At 33.3% G+C, this 22,424-nt stretch overlaps 1 protein-coding gene across 6 annotated transcripts in view; it reads left to right on the top strand.

The window, feature by feature from the left end:
* Positions 1-22,424, top strand: part of LOC145246074 (cilia- and flagella-associated protein 99-like) — a 697,934-nt gene that overhangs the window by 558,333 nt on the left and 117,177 nt on the right. For all 6 annotated transcript variants that reach the window (XM_080107923.1, XM_080107924.1, XM_080107928.1 and 3 more), the window contains one exon: positions 5,039-5,130. In XM_080107923.1, the coding sequence (XP_079964049.1) occupies positions 5,039-5,130 (92 nt within the window). The remainder of the gene's footprint in view (positions 1-5,038; positions 5,131-22,424) is intronic.

Raw genomic sequence — 22,424 nt, 5'->3', positions numbered from 1 at the left:
CTCAGTTGTAAAGGATTTCTCCTCCACTGACAGAGAACAAGAAATTGAAGTGCAGCATCTGAAGAACAGATACTACACTTTAACAGCCTTAGATATAGTACCTCAATAAAATCACTCATCCTCTTCACTTCCCTAGGTTAGTGTAAGGAAAAGCACCCAGACTCTAACGCTTTTTAGCTTTGGTGAACTTCGTCGCCGTCAGTATCCGTCCGTCTCAGGAAACAATGGTATAACGTAACATGCGGCCGCAGCTGAGATTGAACTCACTACACGAATTTGTAGTGTAATTCAAATCTTGTCCGTAGCTTAATACTTGATGCTTCGCCAGGGCTATCAGGGGTATTTTCTATCGTGACGTCATCACTAGATGGGTTGCCTACCACAGCTTAAGATAGGCCCATCTACCCTCGAGAGAAGAATAGACAGCGCCAGTTTCCCAACTTGGTTACCTCACGGTACATACAGCGTCTCGTCTTCCCAAATGGTCACCCATCTGGTACTGGCCAGGCTCGACGTTGCTTAACTTTGGTGATCTGGCGAAAACTGGTGTGTAGATGTGATTGTGCCGACAATAGTGTAGCTGTGGTGAGGTGGAGCTACATAGCCTGGGCAAAGTGATATGGGAGAATAGCTGTTGCTCGTGCAGCTGTTCCACCCTCTCTGCGAAGATGAAACAAGCCAAAACATTAGGCAAAATACTCATTACCTTTAAAAAAAAAAAATGCAATAAAGACATGGATGCGCAGCATGGCCTGTTTAGATGAGATTCGTTTCAACAGCTAATACATTGAATCTTCTTAATATGATTCATAACACAGTCGTAATTAAGCTATGTTTTTCTTGAGATGCAGATTTGGACCATGTAAAATTAGACAGAAGCTTAACTTGATAATGAAGCCAAAATTTCATTCACTAAAAATTTCAACTTGGATTTTTTTTTTACGTTTCTGAATTTTTGAGATGAGTCTTAGTCATGATTTTTTTTCTGTAGGGGGCTTGACTCTCACAAGCTGTTTCCGGAGAGTTGAATCACTCCTGAATACTGTCCTGATGTCATATATGGATTACATATTCGTTGAAGTTTTTCAGACAAGCCCTTCATATATGGTGAACAAACTAGTAATTGGTTATTCCCCAGCATATGTGCTGCTTCTCATCTTACTCTCCACCATTCTTCTTTGTCTATAATTTTTACTTCGTCCCATAATGGTAGATGGTTTCCCTTTTCCTTCCAGATATGGTCAGCTATACCTGACTTTTCAATCACTCCACGTGCTACAGCTTTTCGATGTTCTTCTAACCGTACTTTCAGTGGACGACACCTTTGTTTTCCACATTGAATTTCATATACACAGTTCTTAGTCATGATTTTTTTACTGTAAGGGGCTTGAATCTCACAAGCTGTTTCTGTAGGGTTGAATCACTCCTGAATACTGTCCTGATATCATATGGATTACATATTCGTTGAATAATAACAAGTAAAAACATTAATATATACAAGTAATAAGTAAAAACATTAATATATACAAGTAATAAGTATAGAGATAGATATACATTAATATATAATAATAATTAGTAATAATTAGTAATAATTAGTAATAAATGGTGATATTTACAACTAGAAATAAAAATAGGTTTAAAGCTCCCAGAATTCGTACTAGAATTGTCTGCAATGTGGTTGAAATACTAGGAAAAAATCAATTGTAAAATTGATATTCTCCTGAAGGTTGAATGTTCAACCCTCGGTGTGGGCAACCAAAAAAATTAATTTGTGAATTACTAAGGTACTATATCCAGTCATGGCTGACGGAACAAGAGCACACTACCCCCCCCCCCCGTGGTGTAAATAAAGGGTTCCGCTCGAAATTCCGTTCCGAATTGTGGAGGATAATCAGTTCCCCTCAAAAGGGGAATTCTGCGAAAATAAAATTGCCTTAGTATAGAAGCCCCCCCCCCTCCAATGACTAAGGACAATTAATTTGAGTGAAGCATCTGGGCAGACACCACACTTCAGCCACCAGTCCAGTACGAGTACCGGATATCTCCTAACCATGATTAATAAATGAGTAATTAATTAATAATTTCTTTTTTATATAACTGCATGTATGAAAGGAATAACCTACGTTCCTTTGACCACTCCAACTAATAAATAATATTAATTATTTTATTGAAATATTACACCTTACTTTGTCGACCAAGATCACCTGGGTTTCATCTCTCCCATCATCCTGGAATTAGAATTCTACATCTGGTTTTAAACTTTTCGACGTGAACGGTACTAATGAATCTTTCTGGACTGAGAACAAGCCAGAATTTCACTCTAATTCCAGGATGACAAAATAGATGAAACTCAGATATTCCTAAAAGGCACAGTAATGTATAGTATTTAAATAAAATATATTATCTCACAACTAAAACCAATCATTGCAACTTTGGAAAAGATACCTGTAAGATAAAAAATTTTGAAATAGACATTAAAAAAAAAATATTGCTTGCAAATCTGGTGTATAACAGTGTGAAAGGGAGGATATACACGATTAAAAAAATGGTAATTAGATTTGATGTGTAACAAAAAACGTTTTAAAAAAAACGCATACGTTTAACTACTACTATATATTATACATTTCAACAGCTAACGCACTGGGTCCTCATAATATGATTCATAACACAGTAGAGATCAAGTTGGATCTTTCTTTTAACTTGAAATCAATAAAGTTACAAACAAAAAAGCAAATGTTGATGATATGGCTAAAATTTCATTCACTATGTTAAAAAAAAAAAAATCAAACGTCACGGAAACTAATAATCTAACCCGAAGTAACATAAAACGTGAAGCATGTATGATCCCCCGTGAACGAGGCATAAAAAATGACTAAGTTCAGCATTTGTCCTCCTCCCCATTTAGCCCCAAAAGACCTTATGGGACATCAAATCCGGGTAAAAATGAACAAACGGTGCGGTTTTAGGCCTTAATATATGTAAATTTGAGTTCTGCTCCATGCAAAAAAGAGAAATGACTAAGTCCATCATTTGCCCTCCCTCCATTTAGCCCCAAAAGCCTCCAAGGCCTTAACATATTTAAATTTGAGTTTAGCACCATGCAAAACTGCTAAATATACATACACAGAAAACTTTGGACAAATATGGTAAAATAGTTCCAAAAATAGTGTTTTTATTAGCCCTAAAAGAGCCCTTGGGGGGCACACCCAAGAGTTATTGTGAAGTATAGACAAACAAAATTATATAGAAATCAGTTAGTTACAACTTTTCAGGAAGTTTTATAAAAATCCAAGGCATCAATTTTTTTTAATAACCACAAATATATCAATTTTAGCCATTTTAACCCGAAAGGCACCCCTAGGGGCGCAACCGGTGGTTTCCGGAAGAATCCGTTCTGTTACTTTTTTACTCATATCATGTTTAATGTTTGTGCAAAATTTTTAAAAATTCCAAGGCATACTTATTGAGAAAAGTGCGAACAGACAAACGGACGAACGGACAAGGATGAATTTACGGGTCCACCCTCCTTTTGTCGGGGGACCGAAAAGAAAACTATTACTGACACAAGAGAACGAATTGTACATTTATAAAGAGAAAAGATTAAATTTTATTTACCTCCAAATTTTATCAAAACAACCACAATTAATTACGATTGGTTATCTCAAGTTGAAATCGAAACTTACCCATATCTTACGCTGGCTGGTTGATGATACGTACAAGTTATGTTAATAAGTAAAAAAAGAAAAGTACTTATACAGTATACGACGCAATCTCCAGCAACTTCCCGTCGGCATCTTCCAGTAACTTATGTAAGCAACCAGAAGATGACCAAGCGATTATCCAATCAGCTGTCAGAAGACAATAAGTTTCGATGAGAGCTTGAAATTCATTAAATCAAGAAACGTTTTTTAAAACCGCAAATAACTTTCAACAGGCTATGGCAACGTGAAATCCCACCCCTTTCCATTTAGATAGCCATTCTTAACATGCAGAAGTGGTGAACGCTGCAATTCAAATAAATCGATTGATTAATTTGAATTGGGTTTACTTTTGTCAGCCTCGTAACTTTTGCTTCCCTTATTTTGTCCTTTAGTTCTCACATTCCATGAGTGACGTTTCTGACAAAGGGGAAAGAATTGCTGTTTTCTGGATCTGAAGTTATCCATCTAACACTTATCGTTGGCTAGCATTTGATCTTGAATTAGTATTTCTTTTCTTTTTTTTTAGCTCCTTACGTCAAGTGGCTTCATGCCTTGTCAGGAGTGATTTCCATAAAAAATCGTTTGGCAGGGTTAGCTTCAGCATCTTCCGGCTTCTTATATAACCTGCATAAAATATAACAATGCAAAGTTGCCAGAGATTGGGTCATAGGCTAAACACCGAAAAATATATGCATGTATTAATACCATAGTATATTTAACGTACGTGTATGTGTTTCACAGTTTCCAGATTATAAACTATTTGATCGGGAGATCCTATTTATTAAAAAGGAGGATAGAAGGTGGTGACATACTATTAACATTAAATTAGTATTTAGAGACGTAGAATGTTATCACCTTATATCCTCTTTTTTTAATAAATAGGATCTCCCTATCATTAAAGGTGCAATGCAAAAAAAAAATGATGCCACTTTCGAGCTGTAAGTGAAACTAAAATGTACCTTCTTGGTTTTGGTTTTCTGGCTAGGATCCAAATGGAGTATCTGTTCTGTTTAAATATGGTATAATGATATCGTGGGGGCTTCCATTCGCACCAAGCATCCATACAATGGAAATATGTCACAGACTCCTATAACGATATTAGAGATAAACCATAATAATCAGATATATTCTGACACTACATTAACTAGAATTATTTATATAAACACTTTTACAATTTTAACAAAAAAGGCTACAATAATATCGTGGGGTCTCATTCGTCTACAGTATGACCAGCAGCAATATATTACATGTGAAAGATACTGCTGTGGAATTTCCACAGGTCCCCTCTAGTAAATTAAGTAATTCTACCATTTTATTTATTTATTTTTCCGAAACAGGTTCTTGCCAGAACTGCACAGATATGTGAGCGACCTTCAAGAAAAAGTGAACACGAAAACGGTACCTAAAAAGAAAGAATGTCAAAATACAGGTAAGTTTATTTATTGTGGAATTCTCTTCCTTCTCATTGTTTTCTTTCTACCTGCAGCCTTGCTGAGTGTTTTCCTCCTATCTATAGCCCTGGTCTTTTCAATACTAAGGTCAATAGGCATTGCCTATCTTTGCGCTAACCATCGTTTGTTCTTGTTAGCTCCTTACATTTTACATTAAGTGGCTTCATGCATTGTTTCAATCGATTTCCATCATATATATATATATATATATATATATATATATATATATATATATATATATATGTCAAAATACAGGTAAGTTTATTTAAACAAACATTACTACAGTGAAAAGTAGCGGGGCAACACTACCGTCAAAGGAAAATTAAGGAGCCTTCTGAAGCATATATTATTCTTCTTACATATGAACTGTAACTGGTCACGGCACCAAATGAGAGTTTGTTGTATATTGGTTTATATTTGGAGGAGATGATATATTAAAACGTGTCATGTGTTATCTAGTGGATGTAAGATATTGTTCTTTTAACAGACAGATAATAAACGTATAAATCGTATGTATGTTGTTTAGCTAGGAGGACATGATATTGATGTGTAACTTGAATCATGTTGTATGAGACTTATCACATGGGATATTTTTATAGTTCATATGTAAGAAGAATAATGTATGCTTCATACCTTTTTTCTTGAAGAGTTCTTCTGTATCTTCCCATTGCTCCGTGACGAACCATGAAGCCAATTGAGATATCTGTTCTTCTTTGTGAAAACCATAAAACAACTCTTTATATTCTTATAATATAAATTTATTACAGTTGTCTCAAATGGTTTTCACAGGATCTGCAGTTTCTACATTTTCTATTCTTACAGCCCACTCCTAGCTGTCTGTCCACCCTTGTCTAGATGTCTGTCTGCTCTGGTGGTCAATCCTCAACTCTCTCAATCTCTCCAAAATTAACTACATCACGTGTTCTCTTACGTCACCTAATTACGTGTCTCATACCAATCTAATCCACCTAGTTATTTGTTTATTCAAAACCCCAAAATAATGTTTGCATATATTTTCTATTTTCACATTCGTTTTGCGATTCACACGTCAATCATTTCTTTTGCAATTTAATTGTTTATTCTTCTAATCATAGTAACTGATCCAGCGACCATCCGTCGCTTAAATCAATTAACTAGGATACAATAACAATAATAATAATGTTTTGACCCTTGACCCCGCTTGCCACAGTTAACAGATACTACGCTATGATCACAGCCTAAAGGGTCATAACATTACACTTCTTCCCGCTGCTAGTCTGTGGGAGACCCTTGGGCATGATCGAATACCCACTTAGCTCTCCCGATCAGGGACTTAGCTCCCCCGATCAGGGTAATGTGAGGTCATGGAAAGCAGGTGACATGCAATACGGAAACAAACAGAAATAATTCTGTTCATGATTTCGCTTTTTGTTATGCTGAGCAGAGGATACCTCTGGCTCCAATGGTCAGGATGATTGCCCAGTATGGATGCTTCTTGGACAGAAAGAAACTGCAACCTACTGTCTGTGCAAATGCAAAGAAAGCTGTGGCAATACATCGGACTCTTTGTTTCGAGAAATAGCGTGAAGAGAGTTCTGAATCAGACCACCTTGTTCGGTAGGAATGAGCAACAATAAATACATGAATGCCTCGATGTAGATGGAGAGTCATAGCCGTCAATGCCTGTACCAGGCAAGATACCACTTAAACTGCAGTGAGTCAGAGTTAGAGTTAGGGTTTAGGTTAGGGGTAGGGTAAGTCAGACGTAACATTCACACCTAATCTACTAATATGAATTAAAGTTTCTAAAAAATAAATTAAAAAAACAAAAGAGAAAGAATATCTACATATCCTCGAAATTACCTATCGGGGGGGGGGAGAACCCTCTTATAACTTCAAATAAGTATATCTGATTTTAATGAAAGTTAAACTATACGTATATGACATTAATTCAAAGAGTTTTATAATATTTCAGCTTTTCCCCCACTATATTGGGGGGGGGGTCGAGACAGGAGGAAAGGAGAATTAAATTAAAAACAAAGGAAGCAATATGATACTATGAGCATGTGCTCTTCAAAATTGCCTGATCTATTCTCTGCTTCCTTTGTTCCAGCTCGTTTTATTCGTTAGTCTAGTGGTCTCCATCAATTCACGATTTCGATACCTCCTTCTAATACGGTTTCCTATTCTAGCAGCATCTTTCCAAGAACAGCAAGGTTGTGGAACTCTCTTCCTGCCCATTGTTTTCTTTCTACCTGCAGCCTTGCTGAGTGTTTTCCTTCTATCTCTGACCCTGGTCTTTTCAATACTAAGGTCAATAGGCATTGCCTATCTTTGTGATAACCATCTTTTGTTCTTGTTAGCTCCTTACATTAAGTGGCTTCATGCATTGTCTCAAGCGATTCCCATCATATATATATATATATATATATATATATATATATATATATATATATATATATATATATATATAAGAATGTCAAAATAGAGGTAAGTTTATTTAAACAATCATTAATGCAATGAAGAGTAGGGGGAAACACTACTGTTAATAAGTAAGGCCTGCCAAATTCTCATGAGAATGAAACGCGGAATATTCAGTGTAGCTTAATTGCCATATATATTTTCATACCTTACTATATATATATATATATATATATATATATATATATATATATATATATCTTACTATATATATATATAAGGAACTTTGTGTTTGTGTGTGTATGTGTGTGAGTTCATTCCCTATGGACTCGAAAACGGCTGTGTCAATGTTTTTTGAAATTTCACATGCAGGTACTTTATGCACCTGGTAATACTCTTAGATAAGTTTTGTATCGGAATGTCTTTGATAAGTATCAATAATCAACAATCGAAATAATCTGATGAAAGAAGAAATAGGCGATTGTGACCAAAGTTAACACCTTACACGGCCTAACATCACAGGTGAATTTGAGAAGTTTTATTAACACACAAGTCGAAAGGCTCAACATATAAAATCAACAGCAGGTCATGTGCTATGGACAGGGGTTCGTCTGAAATGAATGTTTCTGTTTAAAGCACAACTGCACCCATGATACTTGACTTTTTCATTTTAAATTTAATTCAAGTCGTTATCACAGCACAACCAGTAAAGCTACGCGACAGTAGCTTCTTTGATATGACAGGGGCGCATTCGAAATGAATGTTTCTGTTTAAAGCACAACTGAACCATGATACTTGACTTTTGTTTTTAACTTAAATTCAAACCATTATCATCGTAGAACTAGTAATGCCATGCATATAAAATCAACAATAGGTTCTCTGTTGATTTTACTTTTGTTTTTTAAACTTTAATTTAAGCCATTATATATAAAAATAATTTGACAAAATCAACAGTAGGTTCTCTACAGTGCAATGAAAACTACAATGTACACTGCGAAAGGCATGTAAGCTTCCTCCTGGTGCACTGCGACGGGTCCTCAACTAGAGCGGGCAATCAATTGATTTGTTAGAAAATTGGTGATTTCACTCATTTCGATGAAAATAAAAATATGAGTGTGAAATATTTGTTGATCATCATTCAAACCTGGGCAACGTCAGTTATCCCTGCTAGTATATATATATATATACATATATATATGTATATATATATATATATATAATTATTTCCACAGCCCAAAGAACGCCGCATCCCACAAGAGCCATGATGCCAGCCAACAAACCGGAAGTCTAAGACTCGAGTTTCGTTCTCATTTGGGCTCATCAGTCAGACATATCCGCACCCGGGATTTGAATCCCGAGTCTCCTGCATGCGAAGCAAGCACACTACCAACTGAGCTTCAAGAATTTCTTGTGTGCAGGGCGTTTGCTCAGTTGGTAGAGCGCTTGCTTCACGTGCAGGAAGCTCGGGATTCAAACCCCGGGTGCGGATATGTGTGACTGATGAGCCCAAATGAGGAGGAAACTCGAGTCTTAGACTTCCGGTTCGTTGGCTGGCATCATGGCTCTTGTGGGATGCGGCATTCTTTCTTTGGGCTGTGGAAATAATTATATACGTATCTGTATATATATATATATATATGTATATATATAAGTATATATATCTATGTGTATATATATATATATATATATGTATGTATATATATATAAGTATAGTAATTTATAAAATATATATGGCGATTAAGCTACACTGAATATTCTGCATTTCATCCACTATAGGATTCGTCAGGCTTATGCGCGAATTCTGTGGTTGCTTCTTGTTTTTATATATGTTGAGGATTTCTAGTTAGCCAATCAGCTTTCTAGTATCCACCGCGCCCTTTCTTATCAGCCAATGTGGATGAAACGCAGAATATTCAATGTAGCTTAATCACCATATATATTTTATAAATTACTAACTAGCTCTACCTACGTATTGAGCACTCTTGAAGTAAATACTTAAAGTTTACGCATAAATCTATACTTTCGTATATTAAATTTATGTGAGTAAATGAAGTAGTTATATAAGTATATATATGTATATATATATATATATATAATATCTCTTTTTATTTTTATTTTGTTTATTATTTTATTTATTTATTTAACATTCAAATATTTATTTTATTTAAATATTTTTTAAAATAATTTATTCAAATATTTTAAAAATATTTTATATGCATAAAAGTTATCCGTGGATAGATGTTTTGGGGTGTCACCTGTCATCAGCATGGCTACACCTTCTGAACTCATAATTACATAATTAGCATTTTAGTATTTTACCACTAAACCATGAGGCCTTGTCAGATAAGTAAATATTTTACTTGTTTGAAATTTATCACCAAATATATTTCGGAGGTAGACTCCATCTTCAGTGTGTTGTTTTGTTTCTTTTTTTTTTTCCTTTTCTTCTTCCTTGCCATGATGTACAACCGCCAGATACAACGCGTGGTTCTTTACAAACAGACTTCTTTCTCAAAATTTACAAGATGGCAAGGAAGAAGAAAAGGAAAAAAAAAGAAACAAAAGAACACACTGAAGATGGAGTATACCTCTGAAATATATTTGTGATAAATTTCAAACAAGTAAAATATTTGTTTATTTTCCTAATATTACGTTGTGATTTGGTTTCAAGTGCGCTTGATGCGTATTTTATTATATATATATATATATATATATATATATATATATATATATATATATATATATATATATATATATATATAAATGTAATTCTTGGTTCGTTCTAAATCGATAAAACCATATTTCTACATTACCAATTTAATTGAAATTTTCAGAAAATCTATCTGTAAAGTCAAGGAATGTTTGTATGTTATTAAAATAATTTAACATTCCGAATTATAAAAATATTAATTAAAATAAAAATATTTTTCGTAAGTCGTTTCTGCGAGACTGCCTGGTTTTATTTCCGGTAACTTCCGTTTCAACTACTCTCGAATTACAAGATAAGTAAAAAAAAAAAAGGTACTCTGCAGAGAGTGATCCATGCTGAAATAATAATGTTATTATTTCAAAAGTCATTCTTAACATGGGGAGGGGAGGGTGTTTTGTACATATTCTGTACTTTAACCTTAAAGTTTAATAAAAAAAAAAACATAACATAAAACTTTAATTAAACGTGGAAATACGAGTTAAAAAAATAGCGCAGATCACTCTCTGCATTAGCACAAAAAACTCCTATTTTTTAAATTTAAATACATTTATGTATCTTACCAATTTTTTTTAATTTTAAATTCCTTTGTATATCTTAAGGCTTTTCACTCATCAAACATTACGTTTTAATTGCTTAGTTTCTTTCACAGCATTGTTTACATAAAAAAGTTTGTTTTAACTTTTTCTAAACTGTTTCATTTTATGACATGCCTCAGCATATTATAAACACCCTAACCTCCCCATGTTAAAAACGGCTTTCAAATTAAACACGCCCTTCCACAAACCTTGAAAGCCGTTCTTAACATGGGGGGGTCATTCCGAAAGCCGTTTTAACATGGGGAGGTTAGGGTGTTTATAATATGCTGGGGCGAGTCGTAAAATTAACGAAGTTGCTATTTATTATTTATTGCAAAAATTGCTTGAAATTTATTTAACAAAAAAATCTTGACAATTCAAAAGAATGTTTAAAATTATTTATTTGTTCGAAAAAAAAAAAACTATTTTATAAAAGTCCAATGTTGCTTTAATTTCAAAATTGTTTTCTTAAAATTATATTTTTCACAAACTTTTCAATCAATGTTTTTACAATTATATTTCGATTCACAGTAAAAAAAAATAAACATAAAAAACAACCAACTTCTCCCTTAAAAAAAAAACAACCATTTAAATTAATTTGTTGTTGGTCTTTCAAAGTTGCTTTAATAAAAAAAATGTATAAAATTATTTATTTGTTCGAAAAAAAAAAACACACACACACACAAACGAAAAAATAAACAAAAAAAACTAATAAATATTTTGGTTTTCAAATGGCGCTCGCCCAGTTTAAACTATTATGAATATGTCATTTCAATTTTCTGTTTTTAATTTAAAAAAAAATGTTCCATGAAAGACTTTCCCGTTCTATTAATTAAATCGAAACATTTCCAATTAAACAATTATGGATATATGTTCTTTTTCACTTTCTTTATTTACTTTTTTTCATAGTTCTTTCCGGAAGTTTATTTTCGAACAAATAAATAATTTTAAACATTCTTTTGAATTGTCAAGATTCATTTTCTCCAGTAATATCGGATCACCAAGTTTCTGGAAGTAATAAATGATCATTTTAGTTTAATTTAACGTTTCCGGAAGTAATAAATGTTAATTTTAGTAAATTTATTCTTTCCCTTTTCGGAAGCAATCGTTCGACCATATAATGATGTCTCCCCTAGATTTGGATAGCAAGTGCGTGAAAAAAAAATGGCATCTCCAATTTCGACAATAAAGGGTAGAAGCACCATTTTATTCATTGTTGATTTGGAAAATAAATATTTAAAATAAATGGGGCACTCCTTGGGCGTTGAGCTCCATGGCGACCAGCAGAATTATTTAATGGTCGCTCCCTTGGCCCTCCCCCTTAGTCAAAGCTAACGCATGCGCACGTAACATTTATCAAACTGTTCGATCCGCACAAAATTTTTTGCATCACTTGTGAGAAATTGGGTACGGAAAGTGCCAGCTGATCAGAGTTAAGGGCAAAATTCTTTGACTTTTAACTTCTGTAATTTTATTACATCAAAAGAAGAGTAAGTTTAAAAGGTTTTTGCAGATATTCAAATTACAAGAATTCCACTTGACTGAGTGAACGAGCTATTCTTGCAGGTCAATACAAAGATGCCCATGAACTTAACGCTATTATTCAATGTAAAATTCCAAGTGAGGTAGTCAAATACAAATCCACCAACACGGTTGTGAAAGCAGATAAAGTGGTTAATTATCCAACAGTTATATTTGCCAAGGATGCCACCGCATGTATTGCAACAAAAATTTGGTGTACTGATTATCATGTTGTGAAATATAAACCAATCCAAGCTTTGCAATGGCACATGGATTGCAGTAAAAAAAATTAACAAACAATATCATAGAAACAACAATCTTAACAGGACCTTTCACAAATGAATATATCTTCATTCCATGCATTCCTATGATTCCACTGGATACATCATTACACTTTAGGAAATTGCACTTTCCAATTTTGTTGTCGTTTGCAATAACCATCAACAAAGCACAGGGAACAATCTTTACAATTGTGGGGCTTATAATTACACACTGACTGTTTTTTTCACATGGACAATTTATGTTACGTATTCAAAATACGAAATGAAAAATTAAACCTATAAGAAACATGCTTTTTCTCATTTTGGAACTTTTTTCATTGCGCCAATTTGAGCCACAGCAACGCATGGCAGGGTACAGCTAGTATATATATATATATATATATATATATATATATATATATATATATATATATATATATATATATATATATATATATACATAGAGAGAGAGAGAGAGAAGAAAAAAATTAAAGATTATAAATATATTTTACATTAATTTATTGTTCGACAAGATACTCAAAATAGATATATTGAAATTTACTTAATCTGCCCTGTTTCAAAGAAATGCGTTCTTCTCATCAAAGGAAAGATATTATAACGAAGCTATTAATTTGCTGGTACTGATAAATTTATATATATATATATATATATATACAAATTTTCCATTCTATCCAAACAAAATATGAAGCGTGCAAAATATATTTTTAGCTTTAATAATTTCTATAAATCAATAAAAACGTCTGGGGAGAGAAAAAAAATGAAAACTTGTGAATCTGATAAAATGTGTTGATCTGTATCTCCGGTTTATTGTCTCTTGTCTTTTTTTTTTTTTTTAATAAATGTGTTACCATTTATCAAAGTTGAAAAGCCACCCAAGGATAAGGGTTAAAAGAGATGCAATGATTGCCAGTCGAAATACAAAGAAACTCTTGAAAGGATGGTTAATAGAATTTTAAGTTTTTTTTTGTTTTTTTTTACAAGGGAGTCAACACTTATCAAGCCTGATGGCCACTCGAGGATAAAAGTTAATGAATTTCAAGTGCTAGTGTAGTAATCGTTAATGGTAGAATTCGATTATTTAAGGGGACGATTCACCAAGACTTGAAGGCTATGATATTGTAGTCGGCCGGGAAGCAGGCCGCAGTGGAAGAATGTTCTACAGGCGGGCAGTTCTATAAAAGAAGCTTTGTTCGTGAAATCTGCATTTAGATTTAGGTTGGTTGGTTGTTTTTGTTTTACGGCATATCAACCCTTTTTGGGTTATTTAATGCCGAATCCAAAGATTTTGAAGAAAAAATTTTTAATAGAATATATTTGTTGTTTTCAAGTAATTTTCTATTTAACCTATAGTTGGGACCCTAACAGGTACTATCACTCTGAGTCAGGGTGGACCTGGGAGCAATGGTAATTAAAGGGTGGTTCCACACTTCCCAAAGCCCACAAGTTGGGGCCTCACCACTGGATATAGTTTAAGGTCATATCCAGAACCCCCATTGAGGGATTTTTACCCTCTGCAGGGGGGGGGGGCAGTCGGCATATTCTAATGCCCCACCGACAGGGCCATTTAGATTTAGGAACAGATAGAGAATGGGGGAAATTGTTGATAGTGTTTTAGCTTGTCGAGTGATTTTTTTTTGAAAGTCTGGCAGGGGGAGCATAGATTGGAGCTCAGACGAGTATATGCCATGAAAAAATCGATAGAAACTTAGTATATGACAGGAATCTGTCGAGATTGGATTTGAAGATGACTATGTTGTAATCTGGGGGGGGGGGTTTCTGCAGAAATGTGGCTCACAGACAGAAAAACCTTTGTGAATAAGTCCTGTTTGTGAAAAAAAAAAAGAATTTCAATTTTACACCCATCATATGTGATTGAATCCATCATACTATTTCAGAATTTATAGGAAACGAGCCAGGGTGCCCGGAATTGCCCGGATGTTTGGAGGTGTAAAACAAAAAATGGTAGTAGGCAGACAGGCTCGAACCTGTGACACAAAGGCAGAAAAGAAAGTGAAAAAAAATCTGACGTCTTGCTCCTATTCCATGAAGAAGCCCGATCAAAAACGCTTGTGCCCATTTTTCCTTTTATATATTAGACTAGCGGGGGTACCCAGCGTTGCCCGGGTGTTTGGAGGTGTGTGTTGGTGGTGGTGGGGGCGTAGATCAAAACAACCCTGTTAAAAAGAAAAAATCATTGGCCGGGTGTTTGGAGGTGTAAAAGAAAAAAAAACAGTTTTAGAAGAAAGGTATGGTTGAACCCTGAACCTTTGACGCGGAGGTGGAAAGGAAATGGAAAAAAACCCTGCGACCTAATCATCTCGACCACGGAAACAAACGAATTGATAAAGTGTGTTAAGTTGACGTTTATAAAGTAAAATTAGCAGGTGCGAGGAAGTCACCGGATGTTTGACCTAGTTTTGCGCTGGAAACCAGTTTCTGTTTTCCCCGCTACGCGGCGATCAAAAAATATCTCGAAAATAGATTGTAAAAGTCGGGTAAATTAAAGATAGCTGCGACCCGAGTTCCTTAGTCGTAGATATTATTATTTAGACAGCATATAAGAGGTTTTAAGAAGGAGCGAGCCAACCGAGAATGACGGCTAAAAAGCCTTTTGTAGACATACAGAAAAAGCGAACACACATACATACATACATACATAGATACCATACATACATACATACATTTTCGCTTTTATATATATAGATTAACAGAAAAGGCTTGACGTTGCATGAATGTAAAAACTTGGCATTGCCTGGATGGACTTATCAAGGCCAGAGGCCACTCGAGGATAAGGAACAATGAGACGCAAGGATAGTTGAAAGCTGAAGAATCTCATGAGAGGATTGAGGATAATTAAAGGTTGGTTACTTGTGACAGGGATCTGTTAACGTTGAATTTGAAGATGATTATGCTGCAGTCTGCAGGAAAGCAGTTCTGCGGCAATGTGTTACAATGACGAGGAGCCTTTGAAATGGCTTATGAAGGATAATACGAAAGGATTAAGAATGGTCGACCAAATGGGCCGAGTTCGATAATACTTGTGTGGATTATTCACAGACAGGAATATACTGATATTGAATTTTAATGCAATCATGTTCTGATTTGCAAGGAAGCAGTCCAGTGGTAATGTGGTCTGCATATCGAAAGCCTTTACAAAGAAGCTCAAGTTCTTGCTGTGAATGTCTTAAAAAAGAGGAACAAGAGATTGGAGCTCAGTCGAGCACCTTCCATTGAAGTAATGGTAGATACTACCTAGATAGATACTAACAACGTTTCTTCTGTGAGAAAGGAACTGTAAGGATGAAAAAAGATAATCCCCCCCACACACACACACTAGATCTTGAAGTCGATTTTATATGATTGGTGCATTTTAGTTCAGGAAGACAGTATCTTCAGACAGCCTGATCTGGGTACTTTTGCACTGGGGTTTCCGTGATGTTAGCTCGAGCTCGATTTGTAGCTGATGTAAATAATATTGATATGTAATTTGCTTAAAGCATTGTGTGAGATAGGTGTGTAGTAGGGATTTAGAAGGCTATCACAATGCGAGGAATGAGATATAGTCATTGTTGGTGAAAGGAGACGAGAACAAGTGGCGATTTACAAATCAATAAGTACATATATATATGTTTATATATACATATATTTATTCAGTTGTATTAGGTACAAAAATCTTACTTGTTATGTTTGCGACAATATCCATTATTAATTTCGGAAAAAATTCCCTTTACAAATGGTAAACGTGACAGATCGCTTCAAAGCATGCTAGATGATGGAGCGGAAGTTGGATAGCTGTGTGTGTATATATATATATATATATATATATATATATATATATATATATATATATATATATATATATATATATATATACCGTAAGTTTCATGAATAAGTATTTTATTTTATTTTTTTGTTTTAAATAAATAGAATTTTCTTTTCTTTTTTCTTTTTTTTTTCAAGAAAAGTTGTAACAACTTTTAGGAAAACTCTTGACCTTCTTTTAGGGTTAGAGTTAAGGATAGGATTAGGCTTAAGGTTTATGGTTAAGGTTAGGGTTGTTTAAATTTTTGTATGATTAAAAACTAATCATTTTATGGTTAGGGGTAGGATTTAAGGTTAGGGGTAAATTTTAGGGTTAAGGTTGGGTTGTTTCAATTTGTACTTGAGTAAAAACTAACATTTTTTAGGGTTTAGGGTTAAGTTTTAGAGTTATAGTTAAACTTTAAATTTATGCCTGATTAAAAACTAATATTTTTTTTTAAGATTTAGGGTTATGGGTAGGGTTTAGGTTTAAGGTTCAGGCTTAGAGTTAGAGTTGAACTGTTTAAATTTGTGCTTGATTAAAAACTAATTTTTTTAGGATTTAGAGTTAGAGTTAATGTTTAGGGTTAAGGTTTTACTTTAAATTTGTGCCTGATTAAAAACTAATCTTTTTTAAGATTTAGGGTTATGGGTAGGATTTAGAGTTATGGGTAGGGTTTAGGGATAAGGTTAAGGTTTAGGGTTAGGGTTGGACTGTTTAAATTTGTGTGTGATTAAAAACTAAATTTTTTTTTCTTCTAATTTATTAAATGTCGTCTGCTTCGATTTTTATTGATTAAGCACGTTTGTTATCGCTTTTTAATTGGCTGATCAACTTAACCAGCGCTCAGTATATTCCGGCAGTTAACGTTAACTGCCAGTCAAAATCGAACCAACATTTACAAAAACTTGGTGCGCAAAATGCAAAAGTACCAAACTCTGTCTATGTAACAAAGATTGCTTCGCCTCCTCAAAATGGCATTCTGTAAAATATTGAGAATTTATAAAATTTAGTCTCTTCATGTCTTAAGAGAGAATGTTGACCGTTATCTAGTTATATATCTATAAAAGTGAACATGTCTGTCTGTCTGTCTGACTGTACATTTCCCTACGCACTAACTCTGTCAATTTTTAGTCTACAGACTCAAAATTTGATATACAGGGTACAGAGATTTGGGAAAATCGATTTGATCGATTTGAGAACTCTACCAAACTCCTCTGACAAGTTTGGGTCTTAAACACTTGACATTTTAGATATAGATTCCTTGGAAATAAATTTGATATACAGGGTACTGAGATTTTGGGAAAATCTTTGGGATCGGTTTTCGGCCAGAAATTTGGCTGTTAAGGGGTCAAAGTTCCACGATTTGACATTTGAGAACTCTACCAAACTTCCCCGACAATTTGGGGTCTAAACACTTGAAATTTTAGATATAGGTTCCTTCGACATGGATCTAACTTAATAACTTGATTTGAGCCCAAAACAATAAATTTTAAGGGGTCATAATATAGGTCAAAGTTTTAAATAAAATTACAGTTTTTTTTTTTTTTTTGCTCAGCATACACCTACAAACACCCAGGCAACGCCGGGCCGAAATGCTAGTATATCTATAAAAGTGAAATGGTCTGTGGGTGTCTTTCTGTCTGTGTACATTTTCCTTCACAATAACTCTGTCAATTTTCAGTCTAAAAACTCGAAATTTGATATACAGGGTACTGAGATTTGGGAAAATCTACGTGATTGGTTTTAGGCCAGAAAGTTGGCTGTTAAGGGGTAAAATTTCAACAATTTGACGTTTAAGAACTCTACCAAATTCCTCCGACAATTTCGGGTCTAAACACTTTAAATTTTAGATATATGTTCCTTGGACATAGATCTAACTTGATAACTCGATTTGAGCCCAAAACAAGAAATGTTAAGGGGTCATAATAGGAGTCAAAGTTAAAAACATTGACCTTTTTTTTCGCTCAGCATACACCTCCTAACACCCGGGCAACGCCGGACTGAAATGCTAGTATATCTATAATATAAAGCTGAACGTCTGTGTGTGTGTGTGTGTGTGTGTGTGTGTGTGTGTGTGTGTGTGTGTGTGTGTGTGTGTGTGTGTGTGTGGTCATAAATACGTTCCTATATAGTTGACTATTTTAAAAAACTGATGACATATAATGATAGAAGATGTATCGAGGATAAGGAATTTGTTTGTTCGATCTCGCAGAACGGTGGTTCATAAAAATTGTGGGGTCTTCGTTCGCTACTGGCACCCAAAATATGGAAACAATAAATGAAAAAAAAAAAAACGTTTACAAGGGTTTTTGATATAGATGTACATAATAATACTTTGATAAGTATGTTTCAACTTAAATAGGGATGGTATAATAAAATTGTGAGGTCTGCGTTCGCGCCTGCACTCCATGGAAATATGGCACAAACTTTAACAAAGACTTTTCATATTTATTTGCGTAAGTATACTTTGATAATTATGTTTCAGTTTGAGGAAATATGGTATAATAAAATTATTGAGTGTTCATTTGCGCCTGGCCTCCATAGAACGTAAATATGTCATAAAGTTTAACGAGGTTTTTTAAAAGGGGTGAGGTTCCACAATAAAACCTTAACTTTAATCTTAATTCACGTTAGCTTTTATTTATTTATTTTTTTTAGTTGAATCAGATTTTGTCGAATAAATTCACGTTCTTATTAAAGTGAAAGCGAAAAAAAGTCGGAACTTTAGACAATTCTCGACACAAATTTTGCATAACTCTTTTTCTTTCCTTCTCCACTTGCACGTGGCACTCTTTCGAAAATAGATAAATAGATGAATAAAAAAATAAGAACGTTACTTAATATCGTGTCAAAAGAAGGAAAAAATCCTGCTCACGTGATCACGTGTCTTTTTAAAAAAGTTTGCATAATCTTTTTATTTTTATTTATATATCTGTTTAAGCTTTTTTTTTTTGTCAGTGTACTAGAAGGAATTCAGTTGATTACAACCCTTTCTGCGTGTTCTTTACATTACAATGGTACAACCCTGAATCCGATGGCGCAATACTACTACACCGTTCAACTCTGTAAAACTGAAACGAAGCTTTTCTGCTTTAAAAGGGTGCGATTTTCTTCTTATTCATATTTATATCGATTCTTTGCTTAAAAAAACTGAAGTAATTACGTGTTTACTTTTTTAATATCCTATTTTGCTGTGTCGGGGTATTTTACTAAAGTAAGTAACGCTTCATTATTTTTTAAAACTGTTTTTATTTCTTTGTTTTTTGATATTTCGTCGATATTATTTAGTTAGAGTGTTTAGCAGAAAAGCCAACAAACGACTACCCGAAAAAATAAATATACAAGAAATAAATGTTTCCATAGTCAATAAAAGTTCAGTTCATGTTTTTTTGTTTTGAAATAGTTTTAATGCTCTTTATTTGAAATAATTTCAACGAACCGAAATTAAAACGAAATTTGAGGCGATTACTACTTAATGAATTTTTGTATAAACTACACATGCCATAATCGAATATTCGTCAAGCACAAAATAACGGAAAACATTAAAATATGTTTATAAATATTTCTTACGTTGGCGGAACTCTCTTAAATTGTTAACACAGAATGCTTAGGTGCCCCTCCTTCAAATTGAAAACTAGGCTCTCCTTTTCAAAGTCGGTGTCATTTTGATTTTTTTTTAAAACCTGTTCGTGAATTAAAAAAATTACAAACTACTTAAAAATACAAACCAATAAACTTTTGTACCATAAAACTATCAAAATTAAAATATCAAATTTAAGCATATTTTACGACCTGGCAACGCCTGGCAACACTGGGCGACCTACTAGTATATATATATATATATATATATATATATATATATATATATATATATATATATATATATATATATATATATGCGTGTGTTACTATGTATATTTCTTTCAATATAAATCGATCAAATATCCATACTTGACACTCAGACAACAATTCCCCATCCACCAACACAGAGACAGAATAATCCATGAATCTTATCGGATTATTTTTACTTTCTAGTTTCCTTTCGTCTTCCGGTTTCAAACGTTGGACAAAATCTGCAATCCTTTGTTATCCACCGGAAGGAAACAATGATGCACACTGACAGCTACCGGAAGTAGAAAATCAATTATGGAAGCTCGTAGATAACAATATAGTCTTCATCAACTCTGATTGCAATCACACAATAATATGAGAAGGAAGAACCGGTCTGGGTTCGGGTTTAGGCATCTTGCACAGAAGTAAAGGTCACTGCTGATTAGTTTGGATGGACAGAACGAAACATTTCGAAGACTGAAGAATCAAATGATTTTCTTTTATGTTTTCTGTAAAGTGTTAAAATATTTAAAAATTCGTCCTATTATATATATATATATATATATATATATATATATATATATATATATATATATATGTATATATATATATATATATATATATATATATATATATATATATATATATATATATATATATATATATGCTAGCAGAAGTACGCGTCGTTGACTGGGTTAAAAACAGCCTACAGAAAATGGACTGTGATTGATGAAAGTAGGATAGGTTATGAAAAGGAGGGGGTTGTAAAGAGATAGGTTTTGATACTGAAGAATTTTACCCTAAGCAAAATATGATGAAAGTAAAGATAATTTTAGCGAAAATATATTTTTTAATATCAACTTTGTTTCCATTCGTAGCCAAGAGTGACCAACAAAATGATGTTTCCTTACAAAGAGAAAATGTTATATATATATATATATAATATAAATATACAAGAAATAAATATTACCATAGTACATAAAGGTTACTTTTATGGTAGAAAAGTTCATTGGTTTGTATTTTTAAGTAGTTTGTAAAAAAAATTTTTTTTTTTTAATTCACGAATCGTTTTAAAAAAATCAAAATGGCAGTGACTTTGAAATATAAAATATAAAAATTCATTTAAGTAGTTATCACCTCAAATTTCGTTTTAATTTCGGTTCGTTGAAATTATTTCAAGTAAAGAGCATTAAAAACTATTTCAAAACAAAAAAAAAGCATGAACTGAACTTTTATTGACTATGGTAACATTTATTTCTTGTATATTTATTTTTTCGGGTAGTCGTTTTGGCTTTTCTGCTAAATACTCTTACTAAATAATATCGACGAAATATCGAACAATAAAGAAATAAAAACAGTTTTGAAAAATAATGAAGTTTTCTTACTTTAGTAAAATAACCCGACACAGCAAAATGGGATATTAAAAAGTAAACACGTAATTACTTTAGTTTTTTAAAGCAAAGAATCGATACAAATATGAATAAGAAGAAAATCGCACCCTTTTAAAGCAGAACAGCTTCGTTTCAGTTTTACAGAGTTGAACGGTGTAGTAGTATTGCGCCGTCGGATTCAGGGTTGTACCATTGTAATGTAAAGAACACGCAGAAAGGGTTGTAATCAACTGAATTCCTTCTAGTACACTGACAAAAAAAAAAGCTTAAACAGATATATAAATAAAAATAAAAAGGTTATGTAAATGTCTTTAAAAAGACACGTAAGCAGGATTTTTTCCTTCTTTTGACACGATAACAAGTAACGTTCTTATTTTTTATTATTTATCTATTTATCTATTTTCGAAAGAGTGCCACGTGCAAGTGGAGAAGGAAAGAAAAAGAGTTATGCAAAATTTGTGTCGAGAATTGTGTAAAGTTCCGACTTTTTTTTTTGCTTTCACTTTAATAAGAACGTGAATTTATGAGGTGAATTTATTCGACAAAATCTGATTCAACTAAAAAAAAAATAAATAAAAGCTAACGTGAATTAAGATTAAAGTTAAGGTTTTATTGTGGAACCTCACCCCTTTTAAAAAAACATTGTTAAACTTTATGACATATTTACGTTCTATGGAGGTCAGGCGCGAACGAACACCCAATAATTTTATTATACCATATTTCTTCAAACTGAAACATAATTATCAAAGTATACTTAC

The sequence above is a fragment of the Euprymna scolopes genome, chromosome 23, assembly GCF_053919585.1.
Source record: "Euprymna scolopes isolate OS-2025 chromosome 23, ASM5391958v1, whole genome shotgun sequence".
Lineage (NCBI taxonomy): Eukaryota > Metazoa > Mollusca > Cephalopoda > Sepiida > Sepiolidae > Euprymna > Euprymna scolopes.
This window is presented reverse-complemented; position numbering and strand designations above follow the sequence as displayed.